This window comes from Canis aureus, chromosome 8 (assembly GCF_053574225.1).
Source record: "Canis aureus isolate CA01 chromosome 8, VMU_Caureus_v.1.0, whole genome shotgun sequence".
NCBI lineage: Eukaryota > Metazoa > Chordata > Mammalia > Carnivora > Canidae > Canis > Canis aureus.
The window spans coordinates 47,622,539-47,649,850 of record NC_135618.1 but is presented as its reverse complement, the minus strand read 5'-3'; the positions used below and the strand labels follow the sequence as shown (position 1 = coordinate 47,649,850).

Here is a 27,312-nt window from a genome sequence, read left to right as displayed (position 1 = left end):
TGTGTATAACTCCATCAGGAGTTTGGGGATAAGTAAACACCTGTGAAACCATCACTACCATCAAGGTCATAAACATACCCATCTCTTTCCAGGGGTTCCTGTCACCCCTTTATCATCATCATCATCATCATTATTTATGTGTGTGGTAGGAGCACTTGACATAGATTCTATCTTCTCAGCAAATTGCAAGTATACAATACAGTATTGTTAGCTGTGGGCATTCTGCTGTATAGTAAATCTCCAGAACTTCTTGTAGAACCAAATCTTGTAGAACTAAATCTTTGTACCCTTTGACCAAGGGATCTTTGGGACCTTTTTGGTATTCTTTCTGCCACACGTAGTAAGGGCTCAATAAATACAAGTTCACGTCTGTTATTGTGCTAGACAGCTGTCCTTAACACTGAGATGCATATTTCAGAGTTTCATGCACTCCTTGTTCAGATTGAGTTCAGGGCAGCCCTGGTGATGCAGCAGTTTAGCGCTGCCTGCAGCCCAGGGTGTGATCCTGGAGACCCAGGATCGAGTCCCACGTCGGGCTCCCTGCATGGAGCCCGCTTCTCCCTCTGCCTGTGTCTCTGCCTATCTCTCTGTGTTTCTATGAATAAATAAATCTTAAAAAAAAAAAAAATATGGAGTTCAAGTTGGTTGTGATTTGATTGAGCAGCTAACAGTCTCTGAGCTGTGGGTCAAGAACTGGTGGAGTAACTTGCATATGCAATTTGTTCAGTAAAGTATGTGCAGGTAGTTCGCACACTTGCATTTGTAAATTCTGAAAAAGCACTTGAGAAGGAAGGGAGTCCTAAAGCCAGAGGTCCGCTCTAAGAAGACAGTAAGCAAGGCATGGTGGGCAGAAGGGTGGTGACCATATTTAGAAAGGTTAGCCTGGCTCCTTGCCAGTAAGCTCTCACCATAGATGATTCACCTCAGAGAGAGGCCTTCCCTGTGCATCCAGTTGAAATTAGCCATCACTTCTCACTTCACCCTCCTAGACCTGCTGCTCCAGCTCCATTCCCTGCTCATTTCCTTGTTCCAGGTCTTTCTCCGCCATGAGGACTAAGCCCCAGGAAAGCTGGGCCTTGTCTGTCTAGGTCCAGCTGTGTATGGTCAGCACCACGTATGGGGGCTGGCAGATGGTAGGCTCTCAGTGAATACTTATCAATTCAATAAATGAATTGAACACAGAGACATGAAATGACTCCAAGGAGCTTTTTGGAAATCGTAATATCTTCATGACTTCCAAAGGAAATTCCACTTACTCAGTTAACATGCAAAATATACTAATTTGTTAAAAAGAAGAAGAAAACAGTCTCAAGATTGATTGTGGGCTGGTTTTCTTCCTGCCAGTGATTGCTGGTGGCCGTTAGGCCAGTCATGTTCCTTTTTTGGGCCTCAGTTCTCATTGGGTAAATGTAGGGGCTGTAAATTGGGGGTCTTCAGACTGCCCTGTCCTCAGATCCAGCTTAGGCAGAGGAGGCTCTCTTTTTCAATGTTGGTCTACCACACAAGATTTTGTTTGAGGGGAAGATGCTGTCCCCATGAAAAAAAAGTTTGACACCCACAGGGCTTCCATGCTCACTAATGGCCATTCCAGCTCTGCAAAAGCAAGTACTGGTTGCAGTCCTTCTGGCTAATACGGGTAGAGACCTGTGGCCCACCAAGCTTAGGATTATTGGAACTGATAGGAAGGACAAGCCTAATAATCCTGGTTCAAGTGACCCTTTGGTGCTTGGCCCTTTCCAAGACCATAAAGAATCCCCTCTCCCTTCCTTCTCCCTTACTGCCCCACCCCCCAGCCTCATGCCTTGCTTAAGCCCACATTATGCTGCCTTTGAAATGTTAGCATTGATTTTTTTTTTTTCTTCTCGTTGACTAACTCCTTTCAAGATTTCATTTCTGGCACTGCATTTCCTACCAGATAGCCGGAGCTTCCAGGCTCCAAGTTTTATAATTAAAATGCTGTCACATCCCCCGAAACAGTGCAAATTGTGCCATTAAGCCTGGCATAAAAGATTTGAAAGCACTTCACCTAGTAATTTAAATATAATACTTCTGGCAGCTTTCAATTTCTGGTATTTTTAATTCTAATTAAAAAAACTATTATTGAACATTAATATCCTCTATACAGCGTGCTGTTGTGCCTCTGCGCTCCATTCTGGCCGGCTAGTTTTAAACAAACAGCTTGGCTGCGTGGCTGTTGCAGCCCACGTGGTTTTTCCTGGCCTTTGGGAACCACCAGGTCCCAGGCATAATTAGTATAAATCAAAATCCTCTAGACTATGACAGGAAAATGGTATGTTTGAACAGCAGCTTATTAAAATGACCTACTTAATTTAAGAAAAATATTGTATCCACTTGCACGATAACCTGGATGCTTTCCCTGACAGATTTTATAATATTTCTTCCCTCTCCGTTTTGTTTTGTTCTGTTTTGTTTTTATAAGAAAAGGAAAGGGAATGGAAAGGCCCATTCTACTTCATCCAAGGAGCAGACCCACAGTTTGGACTAATGAAGGCCTGGTCCACTGGGGACAGCGACAGTGGTGGTGACGAGTGGGGCCAGGAGATCCGTCTAACTGAGCAAGCTGTGCAGGCCATCAACAAGTTGAAGCCCAAACCCAGATTCTTTGTTCTTTGCGGGGACCTCATCCATGCCATGCCAGGTAAGACTTGTGCTGTTGATGTGACCTTCTCTCCTCCCAATCATGGCTGCATTTGGGCAGAAAAAAGAAGAAAAAAAAAAAAAATAGGAGACGTCTGTATTCAGTAATGGTGCATTCCTTCTCTCTATGGCTATTGGAGTATCCTTGAACATCAGAAAATGCACGCTCATTTTATATTTAGAATTTGGTGAGATTAATCACAGTAATTAGGCAGAGCTACAGTTCTGATGATCTGAACTTACTATGAAAAATGGAACAGATTCCCACATGTCACCTTTATTTCCAGGGGACAAACTTGAACTGCTTCCAGATAACCATATCTATAAGTGCTATCTTCTCTTATTTCCTCTCTTCTTGCACTTTAATTTCTCCTGTATTTTTACTTTTTCATTTGCAAGCGACAGAAATCTAACTTAAACCAATTTTTTTTTTTTTTTAATTAAAGGTGCATATTCCTTTATGGGACTATAAAGTCCAGTGGCAGATCTGGGCTTCAGATATGGCTGGATCCAGAGGCTTAGGTTGTTATCAGGACTTGGTCTCTTTCACTCAGCCCTGCTTTCCTCTGGGTTGACTTCATTCTTATGCAGGCTCTCTCTAGGTTTCTGGGTTTACATCTTTGTCACAGAAACCACAACATATAGTGCCTTATTCTAGGTGGTCCAATCAAAGTCCTTGACTGACTACTGTCTAGCTCACGTGGTCCCTTGTAGCCAGGGTGTGGGGTCATCTCTGCTGCAGCAGTGTGGTCTGAAGAGCAGGATGGTTCCCTTCAAGATAAGAGAAGTAGAATGTAAAAATAACAGACACCTTCTAGAACTCTTGTATTTTGATTTCCTCCTCTGATACCTTCTCCCCCAGGCAAGATAAACCCTGGTGAGCAAATATAAGCTGGTGGAACTGCGCCTGCCCATCAGAGAGGTGGAGCAGACACCCCATTGCAGAAAACCTGAAGACCATTGCAGAAAACACTGCAGTGGCCATGCACATTTGGCTAATACTATCTTGTAAACCTGGGCTCTGAGTCCTTAATTTCCAGTGCCTTTAGAAGCTGAGGCACTCTATGGTAAGCTGGGGTGCATTCATTCTCCCCCCTCAGGGTTCACTTGTCTGGCTGCCTACCTATCCAAAACAATCCCAAAATGAAGATGTGAGAAAGGGGCTGCCCAGAATCACTCTTTCCAGAATCCAGTGAGTATAATGAGCAGGAGGACTTCATTCTCTGTTTATACATATTTAATGCAAAGTTATGAATGTGGACATTCCCATGTCATTTGTTGGGTCCCACTGGGTAGAATCCAGAGTGGTTGTCCTTGGAGAAGCAGCCTTTCCTACTGTTGGGCTTGTACAAATGCAGCAAGGTAGGGAAGAAGAAAAATAAGGCAGTGCACAGAGACCCAAAATAGGCAGATGCCAGCTCCACACCTGCCACTGATGTGCTGGGTAAACTGGGACAGACCCCTTACCTTCTCAGAACCTCCATTTCTGAGCCAAGAGCCCATTGATGCAGGAAACATTCAAAACCCCAATAGCCTGGGGCTTCACAAGAAAGGGTCAGTGAGCTCTGTTTCTCTGGGCAAGTGGTGGATGTCTCAGCAGCTTGGTACAGAAGCACATTCGCAGGATGTTGCTAAGTTTTGTAGAGAGGTAAAACCTTAGCTGCATGTGAACTGGGCCATCCTTGGTGACCAAGGGTTTCCTGGTGCTGATATTGTACATTGCTAAAGTGACCACAGGATGCTCCAGTTTCTAATGGAGTTAGAAATCATAGCAGGACTCAGTCTTGGTTTATCAGGTAAAACCAAGGTAAGATGCTAGTTGACCAGATTAATGCTGCTTCCAGATGCTCTGATTTTGCTGTTAGCTAGGTTCTTTGGAATCATTTGGTGTAATATGCACTGTAGCATCAGCTAGATGTCTCACTCTGGACCATCCAGTGAGCAAACTTCTGCTTTTATTGGATAGTTGAAGGTTAGATTCCAGGTTTACAGTTTTTATGACCAGTGGCTTCTTTTCTTTGAAAACAGAAATGTTTTAAGACTGACTAAAATTATGTAACATGTTTTTGTAGATGTTTACTGACTTATTCTGAATTACGTTAATGTAATCAGTCATGTTTCTTTTTTTTTAATCAGTCATATTTCAAAATAAAATTTAAAATAAAAGCTCTCTATGCAATTTCAGTGCTTCTTGCATAAAATATACTGAGCTTAGTAAATTAGAAGATACGGTTTTTATGATTAACTTTTTCCATTGGTCGGAAGACCTTGTAAATGTGAACCGTCAGTCTTTTGAACACATATTTTATATTCAGTGTGACCCGAGCAGAATTCGTATCTGTTCTGAAGAGTTGGACTGTTTTGTGGGATTGTAACTGAGCCAGTGAAGGACTGTAACTATTTTGAATATTGTGGTCTGAGATTAAACAGAATGTTTTAAAGCTAGTTACCATTTTTTAATATGCAATTAGTGGCTTCCTCCTCATTTAGCTCATATGCTGGGGCAGCCACTAGAAAAGTAATTATTTGCTTTGACTGCTTAGCACATTGTTAATTATCAGATGCATGTATTAATAGGCAAATAAAATCAGAAAGCATACTTTTAATTCTACCATAAATAATATCTTGGGCCAAGTAGTTTTGAGTTCAAACTGGAGAAAAAGAACTTTATGAATAATGCTGTTTCTAATGAAAGTTGTAACACACTTTTCCATTATACATATTCATCACAATATTTGTTCATCTACACATTCTTACTGTGTACACACTGAGTGCCAGTTAAGGCACTACGTGCTCTGGATATAGTGGTTGGAAATGAACAACCAACCCTCCCATGGATCTTAAAATCTGGTAAGGGAAGTGTAAAACCAGGAATGGTGAGGGGCCTTCATGGTACCAGGCTCTGCAGAGAAAGCCCAAGAAATGTAGGACAAAGTCTAGTTAGTTTTAAAATACGTGTTTTCATTCTGCAGATGTTTTTTTGGTTACCTGGTTGTTTGTTTGGTTTTTTTTCCCTTATTTTATAAAGCTTCTCTATAGAATAAACCACATTATAAATAGCAAGTGGAGATTTGTACAAATATTGAGACCATTGATTTTCAGTCCTTCATGTTGAAGCCTAGGGTTATTACTTTGTTTGGTCACCCTGACATGGAGGCATTGACTGGTGCTGTCCCCAGGAACCTTCTGAGCTTTCCCCAGATCACGTGGAGAACTTGACAGATCGGAATGTGGTGATGCAATTAGAGTACAAGAGATCCTTTCAGCCTGTAGAACAGCTCGTTATTAATATGCGTGTCTGGCCCATCAACTAAAAATTGCCACAACCAAACAAAACGGAGAGCTGGAGAGCAAATTCTTCCCTGGTTATAAAGGCTTCTTGACCAGCTCTTTGTTCATTGACCTCCACCCAGGCAACTGTTACATGATTTCATTTCAGTTCATGATTCAGCCTCTGGAAGAACCCTCTATTACCTGAAGTGAGACAAGCCTGTGTTAGCATTTTTTTAGTAATGGTGTATGAGTATCCTATAGCTGCTATAACAAATTAGTACAAACCTAGTGGCTTAAAACAAACACAGATTTATTCTTTCACAGTCCTGGAAGTCAGAAGTCTAGAGTGAGTGTGCAGGGTTGCCTTCCTTCTAGAAGTTCCTACTTAAGAGGCAGCCAATATTTCTTGAGTCATGGTCTCTTCCTCCCATGTTCAAAGCTTCTTCTCTCTCCTTTGACCTTTGATTCATCTTCTCATGTTCTCTCTATTGAACCTACCCTCCTGCCTCTTTCTTATGAACAGCCTTGTGATTATCAGCCCACGCAGATAACCCTGGATAACCTCTCCATCTCAAGATCTTTAACTTTATCACATCTGCAAATTCCCCTTTTGCCATGTAAGATAACATAGTCACTGCCTTCTGGGGATTGGGGTGAGGACGTCTTTGCGAGCCCTTTTCAGCCTACCACAGATGGCATGGGATGCACTTCAGGGTGTGTATCTGCTAGGACTGCTGCTGCTAGCTCACCGACTCATTAGACTCATGAAAAGGGGGTGTCCTTGCTGTTTCCCTTTTAACTAATGGTAGAAACTGGCTCAGAGCAGTTACATACATTTCCCATGGTTCCTCAGCTTATAAGTGGTGGAGTCAGGATCTAACTCAGGTCCAGCTGTTTTCAGACCTCATATAGTTTACGTGGCAACCTCCCTACTCAAAGGGTGGACCCCAGAGCATCAGTGAAGAGCTTATTCAAAATGTAAAATTTTTGCAACACCCAGGTCTGATGAGATAGAATTAGCTTTTTAATGAGATTCCCAGGTGAACTTATGGACAATTAAGTTTGAGATGCACTTGCCAGATAAAAATGTACCAGGCTTTGCTTTTTTTGCACCAGGCCCTGTGTTTTCTGCATTAGGTACAATTTTGGTGTGTACACTAGTGGTTTGTGGACATTCCCTCCAACTGTTAAAGATAATGATGCCTAATTTTGGTGTGTACACTAGTGGTTTGTGGACATTCCCTCCAACTGTTAAAGATAATGATGCCTAACAAGAGAACTATTATTACTTTTGGATTTTTCATGCTGCGCTCTCACAGGGAAATGTTTTAAGTTTGTGGCCTTTGTTTTGCTTTCTAAACAGTTTGAACAATTAAAGCAGAGTGACCTCTGCCATGCAGAGTCAAAACAGAACTTTTCCAGAATATTCAGGAAAACAATCACACACGCATGCTATAAAAGGATCTTATGTGGGGGATCCCTGGGTGGCGCAGTGGTTTAGCGCCTGCCTTTGGCCCAGGGCGCGATCCTGGAGACCCGGGATCGAATCCCACGTCGGGCTCCCGGTGCATGGAGCCTGCTTCTCCCTCTGCCTATGTCTCTGCCTCTCTCTCTCTCTCTCTCTCTCTCTGTGACTATCATAAATAAATAAAAATTAAAAAAAAAAAGAATATAAAAAAAAATAAAAGGATCTTATGTGGGATGTTTGGGAGATCTAGAACTGGTTCTTTGATTTGGGTCGTGTACGTGTGCATGATCCCTTAATGTGCTATTCCAAAATCCAGAAAGCTCTGAAAGCTAAGAGTTTTTCTCAAGTTTGAAAACTAACTCAGTTGGCAGCAAAACTCACCTGAACTGACATGAGGTTGTTTATAGTCTCCCTTCATTCCTACTTAGTGAGAATATTCATATGTTTTGCTAGCAAAATGCTACTGTGTCCACAATGGGATGTCGCCCAAGACCCAGTTCCAGGTGTGAGTTCATATGTGCCCCATGCACAGTATTGCTGTTTTCGAGTCTGAAAAACTCCAACAAATTTCAAAGCAGGTGTGGCCACTTTGATTCAGGATAAGAACATATGAATTTGCAGTATTGATAATTTTGGATTTATGGATGAAGAAGCCCTTCATCACTAGAAGCAGAAGGCTTTTTCCTCCCTCTGATATAACTTTTCCCCTAAGGTAACCACACCATTGCAAGGGAACCATGATTTAGTTTCAAAGTTAAAATGGATTTTGGGTTGGGACCTTGTTCGGACCAAAGGGACAGGATATGAAAATGTACTTGAATTCCGAAAGGACTCTGACAAGTCTAAGGAGAGGATATGTGCACCAGGGTGATGTTTGCTATAGATAAGTGCAGAATAATCCACTTAGGTGGAAAAGTCTTAAGTTCCATGCAGAAAAGGGCTGGGTGTCTGCAGATGTGACTGAGAAGGGCTAAAAGTAAAGGGATCAGCAGAGTGGTGATTAGGAATTGGGAGATGCTGCGGAAATGCAAAGTAGAATTACTAATAAGCGGGATTGAGGTGGCTTTCTTTCTTTCTTTCTTTCTTTCTTTCTTTCTTTCTTTCTTTCTTTCTTTCTCTTTCTTTTCTTTTGCAATTCACTCCTTAGTTGCACTCTCAATTCTTTTTTTTTTTTTTTTTAATATTTTATTGAAAAGACTCAAGCGAAACCTGAAAAATCCTATTTCATGCAGTGTGGTAGCCTTTTGCCTTAAATTAGATGTGAACGACTGGGTTAAGGTCCAGATAGGAGTAGCCATGGCCAAATGACCATCAAGATGCCTTTCTCACTTGGAGTTTTCTAATTCTAGGATGAAGGAATAGAGTCGAGAAATGAAGCCATTGAGCAAAGATGGAGTGCTTTGGCGATCTGGGCTTTGGGCAGAGAGTAAGCCATTTGTCCTTCCAGCATACACATAATCGGGGAGGGTTGGTGTTCATTTTCCCCAGCTGGGCAGGCACCAAACATATGAACGTAATTCTGGTATAAGACAGACTATGATAAGCAAAGCCTCAGAGGCATTGAAAAACAAAGCCAGAATTAAGGTTCTAGCCAGGAAAAGGCCTTATTTCATCCCTGCAACCTCTACAAGTTCACCTTCCACCAAGCTTAATTCAAGTTCCTACGGGGCAGTGAGGGGGTGTATGTGCTTGTATTGATGTGTTTTCATCTAGCGCCCGACACAGTTGGACACGGGGAGGGTGTTCCCTGAATGCAAGTCAAATGAATCATTCTGTGTTTCCCGTGATGTGCAGCAAGTGGCCCATACACCGGGAGGCACCCAGTACGCATTTCTGGATTAAATGAACAGTCGATTCATTTATTTACGAGATCTCTGCTGAGTGCCTACTTTGTGCCAGGCAGTGTTCTGGGTGCTTGTGCTACATCAGTGAATAAAACAGACAAAAGTCCTTGCTTGACCTAGAAAAAAGGAACGTGGACACACAGAAACAGGAAGTTCTTTTTTTTTTTTTCCATTCTGATCTTTTGTAATGTTCAAACTCGGGTTGATAAGGATCAGTTTTATTATTATTTTATTAGATTTTAAATTACATAAACATGTGAATATGTTCCCTTTTTAAAAATTTAGAATCTACGTCTAGAATAAACTGTAACCTCACCCAAGTCATTCTCTTGGGGTCACCATATGTGAGCAACCTTGTCTTGTATAAATGTCATTATTCTGGGATCCCTGGGTGGCGCAGCGGTTTAGCGCCTGCCTTTGGCCCAGGGCGCGATCCTGGAGACCCGGGATCGAATCCCACGTCGGGCTTCCGGTGCATGGAGCCTGCTTTTCCCTCTGCCTGTGTCTCTGCCTCTCTCTCTCTCTCTCTCTGTGACTATCATAAATAAATTTAAAAAAAATTAAAAAAAATATCATTATTCTGTGCATATTGTTCTGTGACTTAGTTTTTCCCTTTCCATCTACCTGGGAAATCCTGTTATGTTGATACATAGAGGTTTATGTCAGGCTTTTAGTAAGTGCATTGCATTCCATGGATTGGATCTCATAATTGGTTAATCCTCTCCTCAGGCCATAACGAGGAGTGATAATCTCCTCATGTTGGAGCTAATCTAAACAATGCTGCTGTAAGACATTCTTGGGTACACCAGTTAGTTTTACTTGAAGTCAAATGGGTTGTCTGGGCTTGGGATCTGCTCTAGCATTTGCTTGACGTGAACTGTAGTCAATTTGTTGTGTGGTTCCCCAGAGGATATGTTTCAGGGATTGACCTGCTCTTCCATATTACCTCTTTTTTGCCACCAGCACCTCAGTCCCTGTCGTACGAGTGCTGAATGTCTGCACTGCCCACTACACCATAGCTACTCAAAAGTTTCCGTTGAACAGAAATCCTCTTGTCCCCATCACAGTAGGATTTGTAGCTCTTGGGTTTTGGTTTTTTTTTCTTCTAAAAGCTCAGTTAACGTATGTTCATTTCCTCACCTTGTGATTGATTAGCCTTGAGTTTTTCTAAGTGCCTACTCCAGGTTTCAAGAAATGCCAAGATTTGAAGACACTTTACCATATTGCTCAACATACTGAAACATAAAAGGGGTCTTGTGAGTGCTGGAAAGTGACGTGCCTGGGTTCAGATACCACCAGGCCCTGGAATGGGCAGGGCTGTCAGCCTCAGCTCTTCCCACAGGTTGTGTATGGCTGAATGCTGAGCAGTGGTAACCTGGAGCAATCAGCCAGCCCCATGGCTCCTTAGATCCTTCACATCCATTATAAGTCTGTTAAAACATCCAGGCAATCAGCAACAATACCTTCCTTCTGCTGAGACTGATTGAAAGTGGTTTGAACTAATTTACCTAATATTACTAATTAGGGAGCTTGGAGAATTACTTGAAAAGTTGTTTTTGATTAGGTGTGTGATCAGAAGCAGTGTTGTTGGCAGCTGTGATCATCCTTGCCTGCACCCCTCCCCCTAGCCCCCCAACACTTTCAGCGTGGCATCTTGGCAAAGGGACTATGCTCGCTGCTGGGCTGTGTCAGCTCTCTGTCCTCCATTAGGGCGTCTTAACCTGTTTTATGCCTTGGACCCCTCTGGCAGGCTGACATACCACCTCTGTACCACCTCTCAGAGTAATCTATTTAAATGCATAAAATAAAATGCACAGGATTTCAGAGGAAACCAAGCATAATGAAATACACTTATCAAAATATTTTAAAATTATTTGATAGAATAAAATACATACTTCTTTGTTGATCTATTATACAACACAGTCTAACAGCAGGACTAAATAACTACTATAATTTCAAAGTGGTGCTGAGCTTAATATGGTGAGGTGTCTACAACTCTAATAGTATATGAAAAGTCCTCGTAGTTTCTGTTGGTGGCAAAGTCCCAGGAGCCTTAATAATACCTCTGTGATTTTCCGCTTAATAGTAGGAGGAAATACTAAATACCAAACGTTAGTGAAAACATAGTTTTTCCCCATATGGGTTCACTGGTTCCTGTAGGCCCCAGATGGAGAGCCCTTCCCTGTGTGCATATACGGACGTACTCCGTCTGCCATTCAGAGCTGTCCCATCCTAGTCAATGTGTGGATTTTATGATTGACCAAAGTATAACCTCAAAGGTGGAAACTCTACCTTCAAGTAAAGGCTCAAAGTATTCTTAATTGTGGCTAGGAAAATGTGGATGTTTGATTATTCAGTGAAAAGAAATGACCGGAGCTGAATAACAGGAGGTTGTGAATAATTGCCTTTTGATTAAGGAAAAAAAGAAGAAAAAACCAGCCCTTCTGTATTCTTTTTCTTTGGTTTCTGCTGTTTGGATCAAACATAGAAAATTGAGAAAGCCTTGTCCCATTGGTTTGTTTGTTCCATGAAGTGTTTGAGAGGCTAAAAATAGAAGCGCACAATAAAAAAATATAAGTAAGGAATGACTAATCAGGACCAAAGAAAATACAAGTTTATATATGAAGTCATGACCCAAGGGAGGGAGGCAGAAACAGAGAAACCTCTCTGTGGTTGGCCAGAGAAATGGTAGATTAGCCAGAGAGAAAAAAAGACAGTCGTCAAAGAAACAAAATCAAACCCATCTCTAAGACGGGCACAGCTTTTTCTAGAATCTTAGATTTGAAAGGAAGTTTTTATGGGGGTTTCTTTCTGGGGCACTAAGTAACATAATATCCAATAAGGGGACTTCTCAAGTAGTTTTTTGCCCTGGGTGTGAAGTCCATTAATAGGCTTTGTCCAGCCGGTGAGCCCCATAAAACTGGACAAAATCCAGTGTCTTTGCATAGATGCCTTGGGGAGTGGTGAGGGGAGAGGGTCTTTAGCTTTCATCAGACCCTTCGTGGGCTCCATGACTCAAAAGATGGTTTAAGGAACCTCGATGCTGAGTGCTCCTACTTTTGAATTCCATCTGAGGACACTTTCCCTATGGTCAGCCAAGATCATAGATGCTGTTTGGCAAAGAAACTGTGGTGGTCTGCTCTGGAGCCCACTTCTACCCTCTGACCTGCCCTGAGAGTTTTCCAGAGATGGCAGATGGATGCTGCAGAAACTTGCAGCAGAATTCCCCAGCAAGTAGATAGCAAATCGACAAAACCAGTGTCTTCCTAGCTTGTGCTAAGCTGATGGGAATATTTATATCTTTCATTGTTTTTTGCTGTAAACACTCATTTCCTGGAATTGGGACATTTCACCGCTTTGATGGGCCTATTTTCTGCAACTAAATGAAATACTAAAAAGGAGCATGATCCCAAAGAAGTTCAATTATCAGGTAATTGGTCAAGTGATTAGAATGTGGAATGAAAAAAATAATGAGAGATTGGAAACGTGGCACCTTTAAGTGCCAGAACTGCTGAGGGGCACCTATTTTCTAACCCTCAGAATTTAGAAATTCACCTGCATGTTTGGAATTCTAGATTGTTGAATATTTATATCCAACTCTATTTCCTGAATAGTTTATTGTAAAACCATGTAAGTTCTTTTCAATATATATTATTTGGGTTGTATAAAAAATTTATTATTCCTTCCTTCCTTTATGTATTATTTGGGTGAAATACTGCTGCCATAATCTGTAAATATCCCTGTGAAGAAATTTTGTATTGATCTGTAAGGTAGCAATTTTAGAAATTTCATATGGATAATATACCTTCGTTCATCTTTTTTTTTCCCCAAAAGCACATTAAGGCATATTCCACATCATACCAAAACCTCCCATTATGTCCAACATTTTATTAATTGTATCCTAAGTTGGCTTATAGTACATATTCAACAGTGAGTTGCAGTAAATGTCTGGGAGCAGCCAGTGTAATAAGCTGTAGCTGTTAGATGCAAAATTAAATGAATTTTGTCTAATAACATGTATAATTTAAAAAGCGGTGGAACCTGATTAAGCTTGATCTGTTGGCAGCATGGTTCCAGATCACTACATGAGTAATTCTTAGGCTTGCAAAGTTTTAGATCAATGAATTTACATACCTCAATTAATTAGGAAAAGATAATGGAAAGGATTCGAGATGGAAAGGTTTATGGCTCTATAAATTCTCTGGCACTAGATGAAACTAAATGTTTTTAATTGAAGGAATAAATCATTTTCTTAAGTTCCACTCACGGCTGCTTGTGCTGTCGAGTCCCCAGTCCTGGTACGCCCCAGAGCAGCATCCTGCTCCACCGGTCTGCTCTGGCTTTGACCGTAGGCTGTTGAAGTCAGGTCATTGGACTGTAGGTCATTTACTCATTTGTCCCATCAGTCATAGCAGGTAAGTATGGAGGGCTTGCGTGTGTGCGTGGTCCACATTAGCAAGAAACAGGCCCCATTCCTTTCCTCAGGAGGCGCCCACGCTGGTCAAGGAGAGAGGCTGGCAGAAAGAGGCCACACAAAGGGAATAATCTGGTGGCCTTAGCAAGTGTGAAGCTGTTCTGAGAGGGAGGGTGGCATGTGGGCCCTGGTCTGGCGTGCTGGGTCAGAGCAGCTTCCTCAAAACTGGAGTGGTCTTGGGTGGCCCCACCAGTGCATGGTTTCAGCAGTCAGATCAAATTCAGCAGTGCCAAAAGGTAAACAGGAAAAAAGTCTGCATTCCTGCCCCCACTGATACACTTCTCAGAGAAAACACAGTTACTAGGTTTTCGTGAAAAAAAATAATAGAATCATCAAGCTTATATATGCTTGCACATGTTGCGTTGAAAAAGCAACATGAAAAAGCAGAATGGGAGCCAGAAGGACACAGCATTTATTTGTGACATTTCTGTTCTCTTCCCGAGCAGCACATACAGGTGCCCGTCACTGTTTTCAATGCATAGATAGCAGAGTATACATCTTCTGTCCCTGGCTGGTGGGCATTTCGTTGTGTCCCTTCTTATGTTATGATGAGTACTGTAGGGCCCCTGCTTGAACCCACACCTCTTTGTATATGTGCTGCCGTTAGAAATACAGCTGTGAAGTCAGCTTGCTTACACCCAAATCATGGACTCTTTTCTACCAGCTGGATAATGTTGGGTGAGTTCCCTCTGTGTGTGGTTGAGTTTCCTTATCTGTAAAATGCCAAAGATCATGGTACTTCATAGACTTCTCATAAAACTTAAAAAAAAAAGTGCTTAGAATGCTATCTGGAATTTAATACCATACAATAATCACAATTCTAGTTGAGTTTTTTAAATGAGATCTTTTTATTGAGATACAATTCCCATACCATATAATTCACCCACTTAAAGTGGATACTTACTGGTTTCATTATATTTACAGAGCTGTGCAGCCATCACCACCATCTATTTCAGGACATTTTTATCACCCCCAAAAGAAGCTTTTTACCCATTAGCAGTCATTTCCTATTTCCCTCCAACCCCTCCTCGCCCCCAGCCCTATGCAGCCATTAGCACACTTTGTGTCTCTGTGGACTTGCCTTTTCTGGACATTTTCTATGAATGGCTTCTTTCACTGAGCATCGTACTTTCAAGGTTCATCCATGTCCTAGCAGGTGTTGGTGCCTGTCATTCCTGTCCACGTCCAAATAATATTCCACTGTGTGGATCTACCACATTTGATTTTGTTGTTAGTCTGTGAGATAAATTCTTAGAAGTAGATCGTTGAATCACTGGTAATACTAAGAAAAGGGGAAATTGGGCCTTTGTCCTAATACATGGCATAACTAGTACATTCTATATTTTTTTATCCGATTACTAAATAATATCTCTAGTGGCCCAAAAGATCAAATTTACTATCTTCTGTGTGTGAACTCCACCCCACCCCCCAAAAAAAGTAAAAATAGAAAAGAAAGTGTTTTTAATGTGAAAGTGAAGGTCTTGGGTACTCAACACATTGGAGGGAGTGGAGTGGCCCATCTCTCTGACTCAGGTTAATCCTAGTTTGCCATCTTGAAAAGATGAGAATCTATTTATTGTAAGACTAACTATTCTCTACAGTTTTCATTAAGGATAGTTTTGTCTGAAAATGAAACCCAAACTTTTAGAAACTGAATAGCAAGTTCACTAAGTTGAGTTGCTGGTATCTGTAGCTTGCTTGTCTTTCTTTCTTTCTTTCTTTCTTTCTTTCTTTCTTTCTTTCTTTCTTTCTCTCTCTCTCTCTTCCTTCCTTCCTTTTTTCTTTCTTTCTTTCTTTCTTTCTTTCTTTCTTTCTTTCTTTCTTTCTCTCTCTCTCTCTCTCTCTCTCTTCTCTCTTTCTTTCTTTCTTTCTTTCTTTCTTTCTTTCTTTCTTTCTTTCTTTCTTTCTTCTTTCATCACTTCAAAAATAGTCTTTACGGTTTCATTCCTTATCATTAGGTAAACTGAAGTAGCCACAGAAATTGGGAAGAGCTTGTTACCATAAATAGTCTTACTCAGGGTGGTGGGGAGCCACCGAGGTAGCTGTGTTATTATCCCTTCTTCCAGATGAGCAAACTGTCAGGTCTGACAGCTTTCCCAGCATTGCCCAGCTGGCGTGGGGTACTGTGGCTGGGCCCAGCTCTGGAATTCAGAGGGCAGTCTCCTTTTACTGAACCCTCACAAGGCATCCTGAAGTGAGTCCTAGAGGGAGTCCTTCTACCTGCCACCCTCCAACAGGCCAAGGCTGCAAAAAAACTAGGGGAAAGGGTGAAGGCGGAGGTAGGTTGGGGTGGGGGACAGGTGTTCCCGACTTGAGTTTGATGATAGCCACCCCTGCAAGCTCTTTTGGATCTAAATCTGCAGAATACAAAATGATCTGTCTCTGTCCACATAAGGATGAGGCCATGCAGGTGCATGCAAGTAGAAACAGGTACAGTCTAGTTGCAATTTAGGCCATCCTGCCAGCCCTGGGCCACATCAACATTATCAGCATTAGGTTAATAGGATGATATTGTCATGGGAGTTGCTTTTCTTTGTTTAATAGACCAGGGTAGCGGTACTCAAAGATGTCACATTTTAAAATTTCACTTATCGGTAAATTAAAAATGGTCCCCAGAGCCTGTAACCCAGGGACCTCCAAACCCTGGGCACATGCTGTGGGAGATTTGCAGCAATTCTGAACAGAAGACAGCTTTCTCATTCCCAGTGAACCGGCCTCCTGACAGCCTGCCCTGGGACCACTGGGCCCCCAGCACCCCCAGCATCAGGAAAAGCCGACCAGATCATTATAGTAGCCTCTGACTCACCAAAGGTGAATGTAGCCATCTTCTTCAAAATCTTAGTACCACCACATTAAACTCTCTGTTCTGAGACATGTAAAGGTTTTTCTACCGGTGAAGGGCAAACCTAACATTCAGTTATGTAGAAGAGACAGAACCAGATGGATGTTAGAACACCAGTGGGTGTTTATGCCTGGCCTCCCTGTACCTTTGAACTTCTCTTTCCTTCCTTGAGGGAGGCAGAAACCACTTGCTGTGATCGAAGCCAGATACCCAGAAGCCCTCTTATTCTCTTCAGCTTCCCTTGCAGCTAGGACTCCGGCACGTGGCCCAGTTTCAAAGACTCAGACTCCCCTAAAGTGGATTTTGAATCTTCAGCTGTAGACACCGAAGAGACAGGATCTGTCCTGGTGAGGGGTTGGCAGCTACACCCACTTGCCAAGGGCAACAGTGGGCAGGGTCCTAATGTTACCAACATCTATCATGACCATTGGCAGTGTCACTGGGCAGGCCGGGGTGCTGGGGGCTGTGCACTTCTTCCTGGAAGCAGTTTCACGTGTGATTTGAGGTGTTGCTTCTCCCCTCTTAGCTCTGAAACCTGGTTCTCCAGCTTTCTTTGATTTGCAGCTACCTGGTATCCATTAGTAAATTGCTTCTCTGCTTAAATTAGTCGGAATCACTGGTTTTACTCACCCACCACCAGGCCAGATTCCACTCTGTGCTTCTCCCTGGGCATCTGCCTGGTCGTTCCACTCATACCTCACTTCCATCGTGGGAAAACCAAACTCGCTCTTCTTAGAGCTTCCTTTCCATTTGGTGGTGTCTCGTTCCTTCATTTATAAGGATGTGAACTTTTGAGATTCATTCTTGAGCCATCTTTCCTCCCCACCTCACCCCTACCCAGTGCAGCCCACCCTGCTTGCAGCCTTGACTCACCTCTGTTGTATTAGCCCCACTCATACCAGGGCTTTTGCAGCTGCCTGATTGAATTCTTTGCCAACAGCGTGGTCCCTCATCAAATTGTCCCTTCCACTGGTCACCTGGTCTACCTCCACCGTGTCATGTGCTCAGCCCATCACCCCTGTGGTATACTTATTACAGATGGCCTCCATTCTGCAACCCTCCATGCATCCCATCCTGCAGTGTGACTTTGCAGCTCTTCCATTGGGAGGTGGAATGGGTCTCTTGTATTTCTTTAACCTCTGGTTGCAGAGGGGCAGTGATTAAGAGCTTGGGCTGCGGCATCTGTCTTCCCTGCCTGGGTACCAGTCCCAGCTGAATCCTGTCATGGCCATGTGACCTTGGGCCTCCTTCTCTGGAAAATGAAGCTAATGTACCTACTTTCAGAGGCTTGTTGTGGAAATGAGGCAAGATAGAAAACATAGAAGGGCTGGCACAAAATATGCATCGAATAAATGGTGGCTGAGCCATCCTCCTCCTCCATCCTCTTCCATCTTGTTACTGTTGTCATTATCCTTGTCCTCTTTTGCAGTTCAGCTCCATTTCCAGTATTCTTGAGGACTTCTTCAGAAATACCAGTTTCTAATGATTCTTTCTACTTCTAAAGCTAGTAGTCGGTTTCATTAATGCAGTGCCAAGCTCAGTCTGCATTTTTCTGACACACATGGTCTAGTTAAGAGTCTGGGTTTCGGAGTCAGAGAACATGACTAATCAACCCTGTGACATTGGGCTAGTTAACATCTGTAAAACAAAACAAAACAAAACAAAAAACATCTGTAAGCCTCAGACTCTGTACAACTGTGGAAAATAATAAAAATGGGAGGCAATATCTGTACCAGGACTGGCTGATACAGTAACCAGGGAACATTTTGCATAATCTCTGGCACCTGATGAGCACTTGGTAAGTGTACCACCTGCTATGGTGCAATTGCACCCAGCTTGGGAACTTATTAAGGATAGGTTTTCTGCCAGTATTCCACTTGCATCCCAGCACCTACCCTGGTATTGGAAACATAGTAGGTGTTTAAAGTATACACACCTTGTGCAGACAGAGGAACCTGAGTCCTAAACTGAGTCATTTAGGAGCTGTTCCTAGACCTTGCTGAGCATCTGCTTTCTTATCTGGAAGTCAGGGGTGGTGACATCTCTGTTCTTGGGTTGTCTGGAGGATTAAACAAGATTATAAATTACCAGAGCCTATGACAGACCTTGGTGGTGGCCGTGATGGAGCAATGTCCTTGCTCGTTTTCCTTTATCCTCACTTGACACCATGCTGGACCTAAGTGACTGGCTCTTCCTCTGCCTTTCGTTGCCATACATTTTGCTCTGTTTTAGAGCAACCCTAACTTTCTAGCAAATTTATTTGGAAAGATGGTATTTTCAGTCAAATGCTCTGACACAATACCATTTCCTGTAAATAATTACACAGTGTTTTAATCGGGTATCATTTGAGAGCATGCTGGGAAGACCTTTTATCCTTTTTTAAAAGGTTGCCATTAGGATTGGTTTGGTAGATGATCTGGAAGGAATGAAGCCTGTCATGGATACAAACTGTTACCTACCCCTGGTACCTCTGCTTCTAAGACCCCTGTGTGGAATATCAGTGCCAAGGATCTGAGGGTCTGTCCATAAAATACCAAGTGCTCAAAGGGAAACCAGCCAGTGCATTCAGTTTTATGGGTTTTATTTGTAAACATGTTAAGGCCCTTCTGTACAGTTCAGGTAGGCGCACCCTTTAGGCTGACTGCATTGCATGGGGCTCTTCGCATCTGTGGTAATGTTTATAGCTAGACTTTGGAGTTCTGTGTTATTCCAGATTAGGGCGGCTGCCCAGCCTGCTTTGCCTGTCCTGGTTACAGCACTAACAAGTCTCATATCCTGGGAAACCCCTTAGTTCTGGCAAACCAAGATGGTTGGTCCCCCTCAGTGTGCCATCGTATAGTCCTCCTATACCCAGATTGTTGTTTTGAAGATAAACACTTTTCAGGGCATTGTAACCAAAATTATAGAAGCTAAACATGGAAAATTGTCGATACGTGCATTTCATATAAATGCTCACCGCTCTGTAGGAAGAAACAACCCATCGGGGATATATTTTGGGAGAGCATTGTAGTCAAGGTCTACAACCTTGGTCTCAAGGGTTAAAGTTGTACCCTAAATTTCACTAAGCAGCCTTTAATTGCTTACTTCTGTCTGATTTATTATTTTGCTGCTTGGCTTTCCTGGTATCACTAAGGAGAAGCACTAACTGTTGCTAAATAAACATTCCCACTGCTACTTCCCCTGCAGCAGCTCGCAGGGGGCTGCTGTGTGCAACGCCACTCTCACAAATCACCCCTCTTATTTGTGGTCTCCGCCCTTGGGACTTCCCGTTCAGGGGCTCCTGTTTAAAACCACAGCTGCATGTGTCCACAGACTGTCGGTATGGACAAGCATGCTCTTCCAGCCGCCCATCTCGTGGATGTACCATCATGCCTGTTTTAGAGGCTCTGCAGCTGAACCAACTTCTGCTTCTTTGAGGCACCCTGCAGAGCCCGCGATGCAATTTAAATATGTCACTTAACCTGGATTTTATGTCATACCGCCCCAAACATATCTCCCAAATTTGCTGAATGTGTCTAGCTATTTTCATACGACGATACAACAGAGAATGAATTATCATCATCATACGGATGTGAGCCTTCTTGAAAGTATTGATATCTATGGTAAGAATGATCTAACGTCTTCTGAGCTAGTCTTCTGAGCTTATCTATGGTAAGAATGATCTAACGTCTTCTGAGCTAGTAGATGCATAAAGCTAGTAGATGCATAAAGATGCTAGTAGACTGAAATGCTTGCAAACGGGTCACCCTGAGAGAACCTTCAGTGGTTAACCCATGAGGGTCACTGTGACAGTCATATAAACGATGCAGTTCTTTTGCCAAGAGACACCCCTCAGAGACGTTTGACCCCATTTTTTGCTGCCTCCCACCCGAGAGAGAGAGAGAGACAGAGACAGAGAGAGAGAGAGAGAGAGGACTGTTCACTTGCCCTGCAGCTTCCTGGGCATAGGACACACCCCACCCCCACTTTTCCTGCTGTATGTTAACATTTTCTCTAATTTGATCCACTGTAAGGTACAAGAAAAGCTGATATTCTCCCTGTTGGCCTCTTCCTCCCAGCAGTAGAGAAGGTCCTGTGCAAATTAGATTTTTATAAATAGACTATGTGCAGCAGAGGGTCTTAGAGGTCTCTACAGTTTGTCTTTTAGTAGGACGAGGAATCCACATGTATGTGCACTCATCCCCTCAGTTTGTTTAATCAGATGCCTGTGAATCAGATTGAGAAATTGTGTGCCCCCTCTGCCCCTGCAGCATATAGAGACCAATGGCTGTTAGTCGGGGGAGGCGGGGAGGGTGGTTCTTTCCTCGGGGGGAGGAGGAGCGGCCCCTGTGTGTGTGTGTGTGTGTGTGTTTTTGTGTGCACGTGTTTATGGACATGCACACATATCACAGGAGATCAGTTGCCTTGGCTTCCTCTGGTTTGGGTCTGGCTTGAAAACATCCCGTTGAAATGATTGAGGGACAGAGCTGGTTTTAAAACCAATATTTGTCATTTCACTTGTCCTCCTCCAGAGCCTGTGAATGCTCACATGGGTGGGTTCAGAGGCCACCACGTACCTGGCTATGGCTCTTTGTTACTGAGATGCACTTTGAAGACCAGATATCTCTCTGTCGTCTGACAGAACTGTGCCACACAAGGAAATAAAAGGCCAGAGCCGAGACTGATGGGCAGCCAGGGGGAAAGCTGTGAGGACCCCTGGGAGGTTGTGTGCATCGTAGGGAAATGAGCACGATGAAGTATTCAGTAACCCAGAGCCTCGTTTGTGGCCATCTTGGTTCATCCTTGTCCATCTTCTTCATAGCCCACATGGGAGGAATGGCTGCATTTCTTCTTTTCCTGGGTCACTGAATAGGGTTGGATTTCCAGAAGGCTAGACTCTGCAGGAGTAACCACAGATGGATGGGGGAGCTCCCACCAGGAGCATGATCCAGGTAAAAGGAAGGACCCACAGACTTCTTGTGAAAAATAGGAATTGTATTCAAATCAGCCTATACAGCAGGGGAGGGTCTTGAAGAAAGGTGTTTCTCTTGTAGGAAACGGAAATCTACTCAAAGTAGCTTAAGGAAAAAAAAAAGTGTCTCTGGGCGGTGGGACTCAGGAGGATTTCGGTGAATGGGAGGGCAGGAGTATACTGAGGCCCAAGGAGGGAGGGGACACGTGGGCACAGAAACAGGAAAGGCAAGGGCCACCGACTTCTGCCTCTCCTGGGTCCCAGGGGCCTTCCCCACTCTATTTTTCCCGTCTCTGAAGACCAACGTTCTGGATTCGGGCACAAATACAGGATGATCCCTGCCCTGCCTTCATGTCGTCTCATAGCATCTCTCCTCAGTGAGATGCATAGATATCCAAAGGTCCAGTTTTCAATGCCGAGAAGAGAGTGTGTGATTGGCTCAGGCAGGATCGGATGTCTCCTGAGACTGGCCAGCCATTGCCAGGGCTAGGGTCACACTGTACAGACGTGGCTGCAGGCGCTTGTCCCCGTCCGTGTGTACAGGGGCAGGAGGAGCAGGGATCTTCCAGATAAATCTCTCCTGGAGGGGAGGAGAGGGTCCTTTGGATGCAAGCAGCAGAAACCCTTGGCCAATTTAAGGGGGAAAATGGGTTAATTGAAAAGATTAGAGGTCGTTCAAGGATTGAAGGGAGAGGCTGAAAACAGGCATCTGGAAAGCTCTGGGGCGTTGGGAAGCAGAGCTTAACGCAAGATCTTCCCACAGCACTGCAGGCCAGGTGCACCTGCCGCTGCCATGCTCCATCCTCCTGTAGCCCCACTCGAGAATAGTGCCAGGGAAAGGGAGTCTGATGGGCCCAGTCCATGTACACACCCATGCCTCAGCCAGGAAGAGCACATTGACCTAAATGACTATCCCCGCCGAGTCACTGAACAGCTGGCAAAGGTAGTTCTTCAAGTCAGAATGTGGTACAGTTGTCAGAAAGCAGAGAAACTGAATGCGGGGCGGGTAAAACCAACAGACTCCACCGCAGAGAGGACCGTTCTGACACAAGACCCATGGGCAGGATGGCCCTGAGGTTGGGGGACATGCAAAGACCCACTTGGCTGGATCGGAAGGGAAGGGCAGGCGGAGAAGGTGCAGGAACATCGTCTGCCTTTCCCAGGCAGTGACACCCCTCTACCTCCTGGAACCGGTTTCCCCAATCCCCCAGAGGGATGTTAGGGAATCCGGCAGCCGAGGGAAGACACCTGGAAGCTGTGGCTGTGTACTGGCCGTTCTGAAGACTCATCGTCCTTTAGTTCTTCCTGCCCACACCTACCAAGGTCACCCTGTGCCAGGCGCCAGCGCCCCCATGGCTGCCAGCCCGGGGCCCTTGGACACGCATGGTTAGGGAGCAACAGTCCTCCCGCTCTGACTCAGTGGGTTGGTGGTAAGCAGAGGCATGGAGGGGAGAAAGCCCAGAACAAAACAGAAGTAAAAGCTATCCTAGAGAGATGGATTTCAGTAGATGATGCTCACCAGATCCAAATGTTTTCCTTTGTTGGTGCTTAACTCTAGTGGAATTTTTGAAAGCACTGCGTTTGTAACATGTGTATTAGTCTGCTCAGGCTGCTATAACAGATTGCCACAGGCTGGGCAGCTTTAACAATACCACATTTATTTCTCAGGGGAAGCCCAAGATTAAGGGGCCGGCAGATCTGGTGTCTGGCGAGGGCCCCTTCCTGGTTTGCAGATGGCCGGCTTCTCGCTGTGTCCTCACACGGAGGAGGGCAGAGAGAGGAAGCGGGCTCGTTCGTCAGTCCGAAGGGCGGGAGAGTTTGGAGTTGACATTGCCACACAGGCAGAATGACCTACACACAGACACAGGTTTTCATGCCATTACATACGCGCTCTCTGCTTATTCATTAGTTTACCTGCCAGGATAGCCCTCAAGTAACCGATTTTCAGAGTTTAATAAATTTGATCTACTTGGAACTGACAAAATTGATAAATTCCCACCCCTCCGAAGACAAGTTGACCGGAAGGCAGTTAGGGAGAATTAAGTGAGGGCTGTGAGGATTGAACAGAGCTGCGCCGTTTGTGTGGTAGAGCGATGGATGGCGTGTGAGTCTCTCCCACACGGCAGCCCCTCCACACCTGAGCAGCGATTCAGGTGCACACCTGAGTGTTCTAAACGAACACCAGGTCGGTCTCTTAAATTCTTTTTTTTTTTTTTTTTTTATTTATTTATTTATTTATGATAGTCACAGAGAGAGAGAGAGAGAGAGAGAGAGAGAGGCAGAGACACAGGCAGAGGGAGAAGCAGGCTCCATGCACCGGGAGCCTGACGTGGGATTCGATCCCGGGTCTCCAGGATCGCGCCCTGGGCCAAAGGCAGGCACCAAACCACTGCGCCACCCAGGGATCCCCGGTCTCTTAAGACCTACGGAGCACTGCCCACCAAAATCCAGTTCCAGCCCGTGATGTTCTTCTCACAGGGTTTTCTTAGAGAGCCTTTTCATAACAGCACTTGGCCTTTGCCCTACTCCTGTTGCACTGGATTTCATGAGCCAGAACCCCTTTATTAGGGGGAAGCCTTTATCTTCAAGGCAAAGCTGTGGGGTGGGAAGCACTCAGACCTTGGACTCTGGCGCTGCTGTCTGCAGGCTTGGTGACTCTAGGCAGCCTCCTTTTTATTTCTGATTCAGTGTTCTTTACTGAGTTGCCTCGAAAGACATTGCTCATTCTCACCGAGTCTTCAAATCTTTCTGAGGATTAGATATCGGGCTCCATATTTTTTAAAGTTTCAGATGTTTCAGCATTAAAAAAAAAAAAACTGAAAAGCATAAAGAATGCCTGAAGTAGTGTAAAGATGACTATAATGAGTACACATGTCTCTACCAGCCAGCTTCTTTTTTTCTTTTTTTTAATAATAAATTTATTTTTTATTGGTGTTCAATTTGCCAACATACAGAATAACACCCAGTGCTCATCCCATCAAGTGCCCCACTCAGTGCCCGCCATCCAGTCACCCCCACCCCCCGCCCTCCTCCCCTTCCACCACCCCTAGTTCGTCTCCCAGAGTTAGGAGTCTTTATGTTCTGTCTCCCTTTCTGATATTTCCTACCCATTTCTTCTCCCTTACCCTCTATTCCCTTTCACTATTATTTATATTCCCAAAATGAATGAGACCATATAATGTTTGTCCTTCTCCGATTGACTTATTTCACTCAGCATAATTACCCCCCAGTTCCATCCACGTCAAAGCAAATGGTGGGTATTTGTCATTGAGAAAATGCTCTGCATCACTTGCCATCAGGGAAATACAAATCAAAACCACAATGAGATCCCACCTCACACCCGTGAGAATGGGGAAAATTAACAAGACAGGCAACAACAAATGTTGGAGAGGATGTGGAGAAAGGGGAACCCTCTTGCACTGTTGGTGGGAATGTGAACTGGTGCAGCCACTCTGGAAAACTGTGTGGAGGTTCCTCAAAGAATTAAAAATAGATCTGCCCTACGACCCAGCAATTGCACTGCTGGGGATTTACCCCAAAGATACAGATGCAGTGAAACGCCAGGACACCTGCACCCCGATGTTTATAGCAGCAATGTCCACAATAGCCAAACTGTGGAAGGAGCCTCGGTGTCCATCGAAAGATGAATGGATGAAGAAGATGTGGTTTATGTATACAGTGGAATACCAGCCAGCTTCTGAAGTAAACCATGCGGTTGAAGCCACCCGTGTGCCACTTCTGTGAGGGATCAAGGGCACGTGACAGAAAGTCCCAAACGAGAAGTTTGGGGGTAGGCCTTCCTGGGACCCAGGCTTCTCTGGCTCTGTGCTCCTTCATCGCCTGGGTAGGCCCTAATTCCTGACCCCAGCAGCCCTAACGTCACCTGTCTGTGAAGGAGGTAAGGCCAGTGGTGGAAGGGCTTTTCAGGGTGGGCCCTCTTAACAGCTTCCACTCTGAGACTAGACTCAGACTGGAAAATACAGTTTTTAAGAAGGAAGGAGAGAAGGGTGATCAGGTGGGCAGCTAGCAGCTTCTCCCGTTGAGACAAATGCTGTCCTGAGGTAAGAGGGTTTTTTTTATTATTATTAAAGATTTTATTCATGAGAGACAGAGAGAGGCAGAGACACAGGCAGAGGGAGAAGCAGGCTCCATTCAGGGAGCCCGATGCTGGACTCGATCCCGGGACACCAGGATCATGTCCCGGGCTAAAGGCAGACGCCAAACCACTGAGCCACACAGGCTGCCCAATAAGAGGGTTTTAAGTTGGGATCTCCTTGTGTTTTTACTCTGTGTGTACGTCCCCCCCAGGAATACATGGGCTTATTTTACATGTTTTCAAGGATTTTCTGTAGAGGGTAGCATGACCTGGGCGTGCTCTTCCACCATGAGCGTTTTTCCTCATTCGGTCGTACGTTGGCGGCCTCTAGGTTGCCGTGAAGCGTGCTGGCTCGGCTCTCTCTGCTGTTGGAGAGTGCAGCGGCGTCTGCGTACACCACAGCTTGCTCACCCCCTTGCCCGCTGTGCTGTCGTCCAGCTGGTAAGGTGTTTGCAGTTTGTTGCTGCTGCATTTACGCTCTCCCGTTCCATTAGCCATTCAGTCCATCTTTCTCCTCGTTGTGGGTGTTATTTTCCTACTTCTTTGCATTTTTGGACATTTTGGGTTGGACAGCAGACATAGTGAATTTTACCTTGTTGGATGCTGGATATTTCTGCCTTCCTATTAATATTTTTGGGCCATTCCGGGGCACGGTTGTTTGGAACAGTTCATCCTTTCAGTCTTGCTTTTAAGTTTATGGGCAGGATGAGTTTGGTGGTGGGGGGGTGGGCTGCGTGCTAGTTTTTCCCCACTTCTGAAGCAAAGCCTTCCGAGTATTTCTCCTGACAGCCCCTGAATTATGAGGCTATTCCCCGTGGCTGGTGGGAATGGGAATCATTCCCAGCCGGGTGTGGACACTGAGGACTGCTCCCTCCGCATCTTTCAGATGTTTCCTTCCTTGGCCTGGGGCGGGCGGTTCCCTCACCTGAGTTGGCCCCACTTCTGGCCCCACTTCTGGCCCCAAGGCTTCTCTCTCCTAGCAGCTCTGTCCTTGCTCATTCTCTACCCTCAGACTCTTGGTGTCCGATGCCCGCACTGCACGCTCCTGTCTCAGCTCAGTGGCGGCTGGCTCCCGGCCTGGGGCTGCTCTCCCTGCAGCGCCGCCTGGAGACTCCGCACGCAGTTTCTGGGCAGTTGCCTGGCTCCCCTCACCTGTGTCTGCCTCTAGGTCAGAGCCCCGAGCGCCAGGGGTTCGCTAGTTTTCCAGTGTTTCCCTTGTCCTTGTCCCAGGCAGGAGCGCAAATCCCGCGTGTGATCCTTCTTGCCTGGAAGCAGAAGTCAGTCCCTGTGTGCCTGTTAATTTCCTTTTTGTAATTGCTGGATTGGTTAGGCATCTATTCAGGGTTTTGGATCACGTGGGTTTCTTCCTCTCTGAATTGTCTGGTCTTCTTTGCCTGTTTTTTTTTTTTTTTCCCCATTGACATATATGTCTTTTTCTTAGTAACTTAGAATAGCCTTTATATATTTCACAGATTAATCATTTGTCAGTATATATCGATTGTTGCTATCTTTTCTTAGATTGAATTGTCTTTTCACTTTTAAAATTATGCAATTTTTGATGAACCAAAGTTTTAAGCTTTAATATAGTTCAGTTTGCCAGTTTCCTTTATGGTCAGTGCACTTTCTGTTGTTTAAGTAAGAAGTCATTCTTTACCTTGGAGTCATGGAGATAATTCTACTACATTTTCTTCTAAAATCTTAAAAAG

The 27,312-nt window shown here is 44.4% G+C and overlaps 1 protein-coding gene across 2 annotated transcripts in view; it reads left to right on the top strand.

The window, feature by feature from the left end:
• The window catches only part of CPPED1 (calcineurin like phosphoesterase domain containing 1), a 98,238-nt gene that overhangs the window by 15,355 nt on the left and 55,571 nt on the right, over positions 1 to 27,312 (top strand). The window contains exon 2 of one of the 2 annotated variants that reach the window (XM_077906672.1): positions 2,441 to 2,659. In XM_077906672.1, coding sequence (XP_077762798.1) covers positions 2,441 to 2,659 — 219 coding nt within the window. The remainder of the gene's footprint in view (positions 1 to 2,440; positions 2,660 to 27,312) is intronic. The other variant, XM_077906671.1, reaches the window with a different exon arrangement.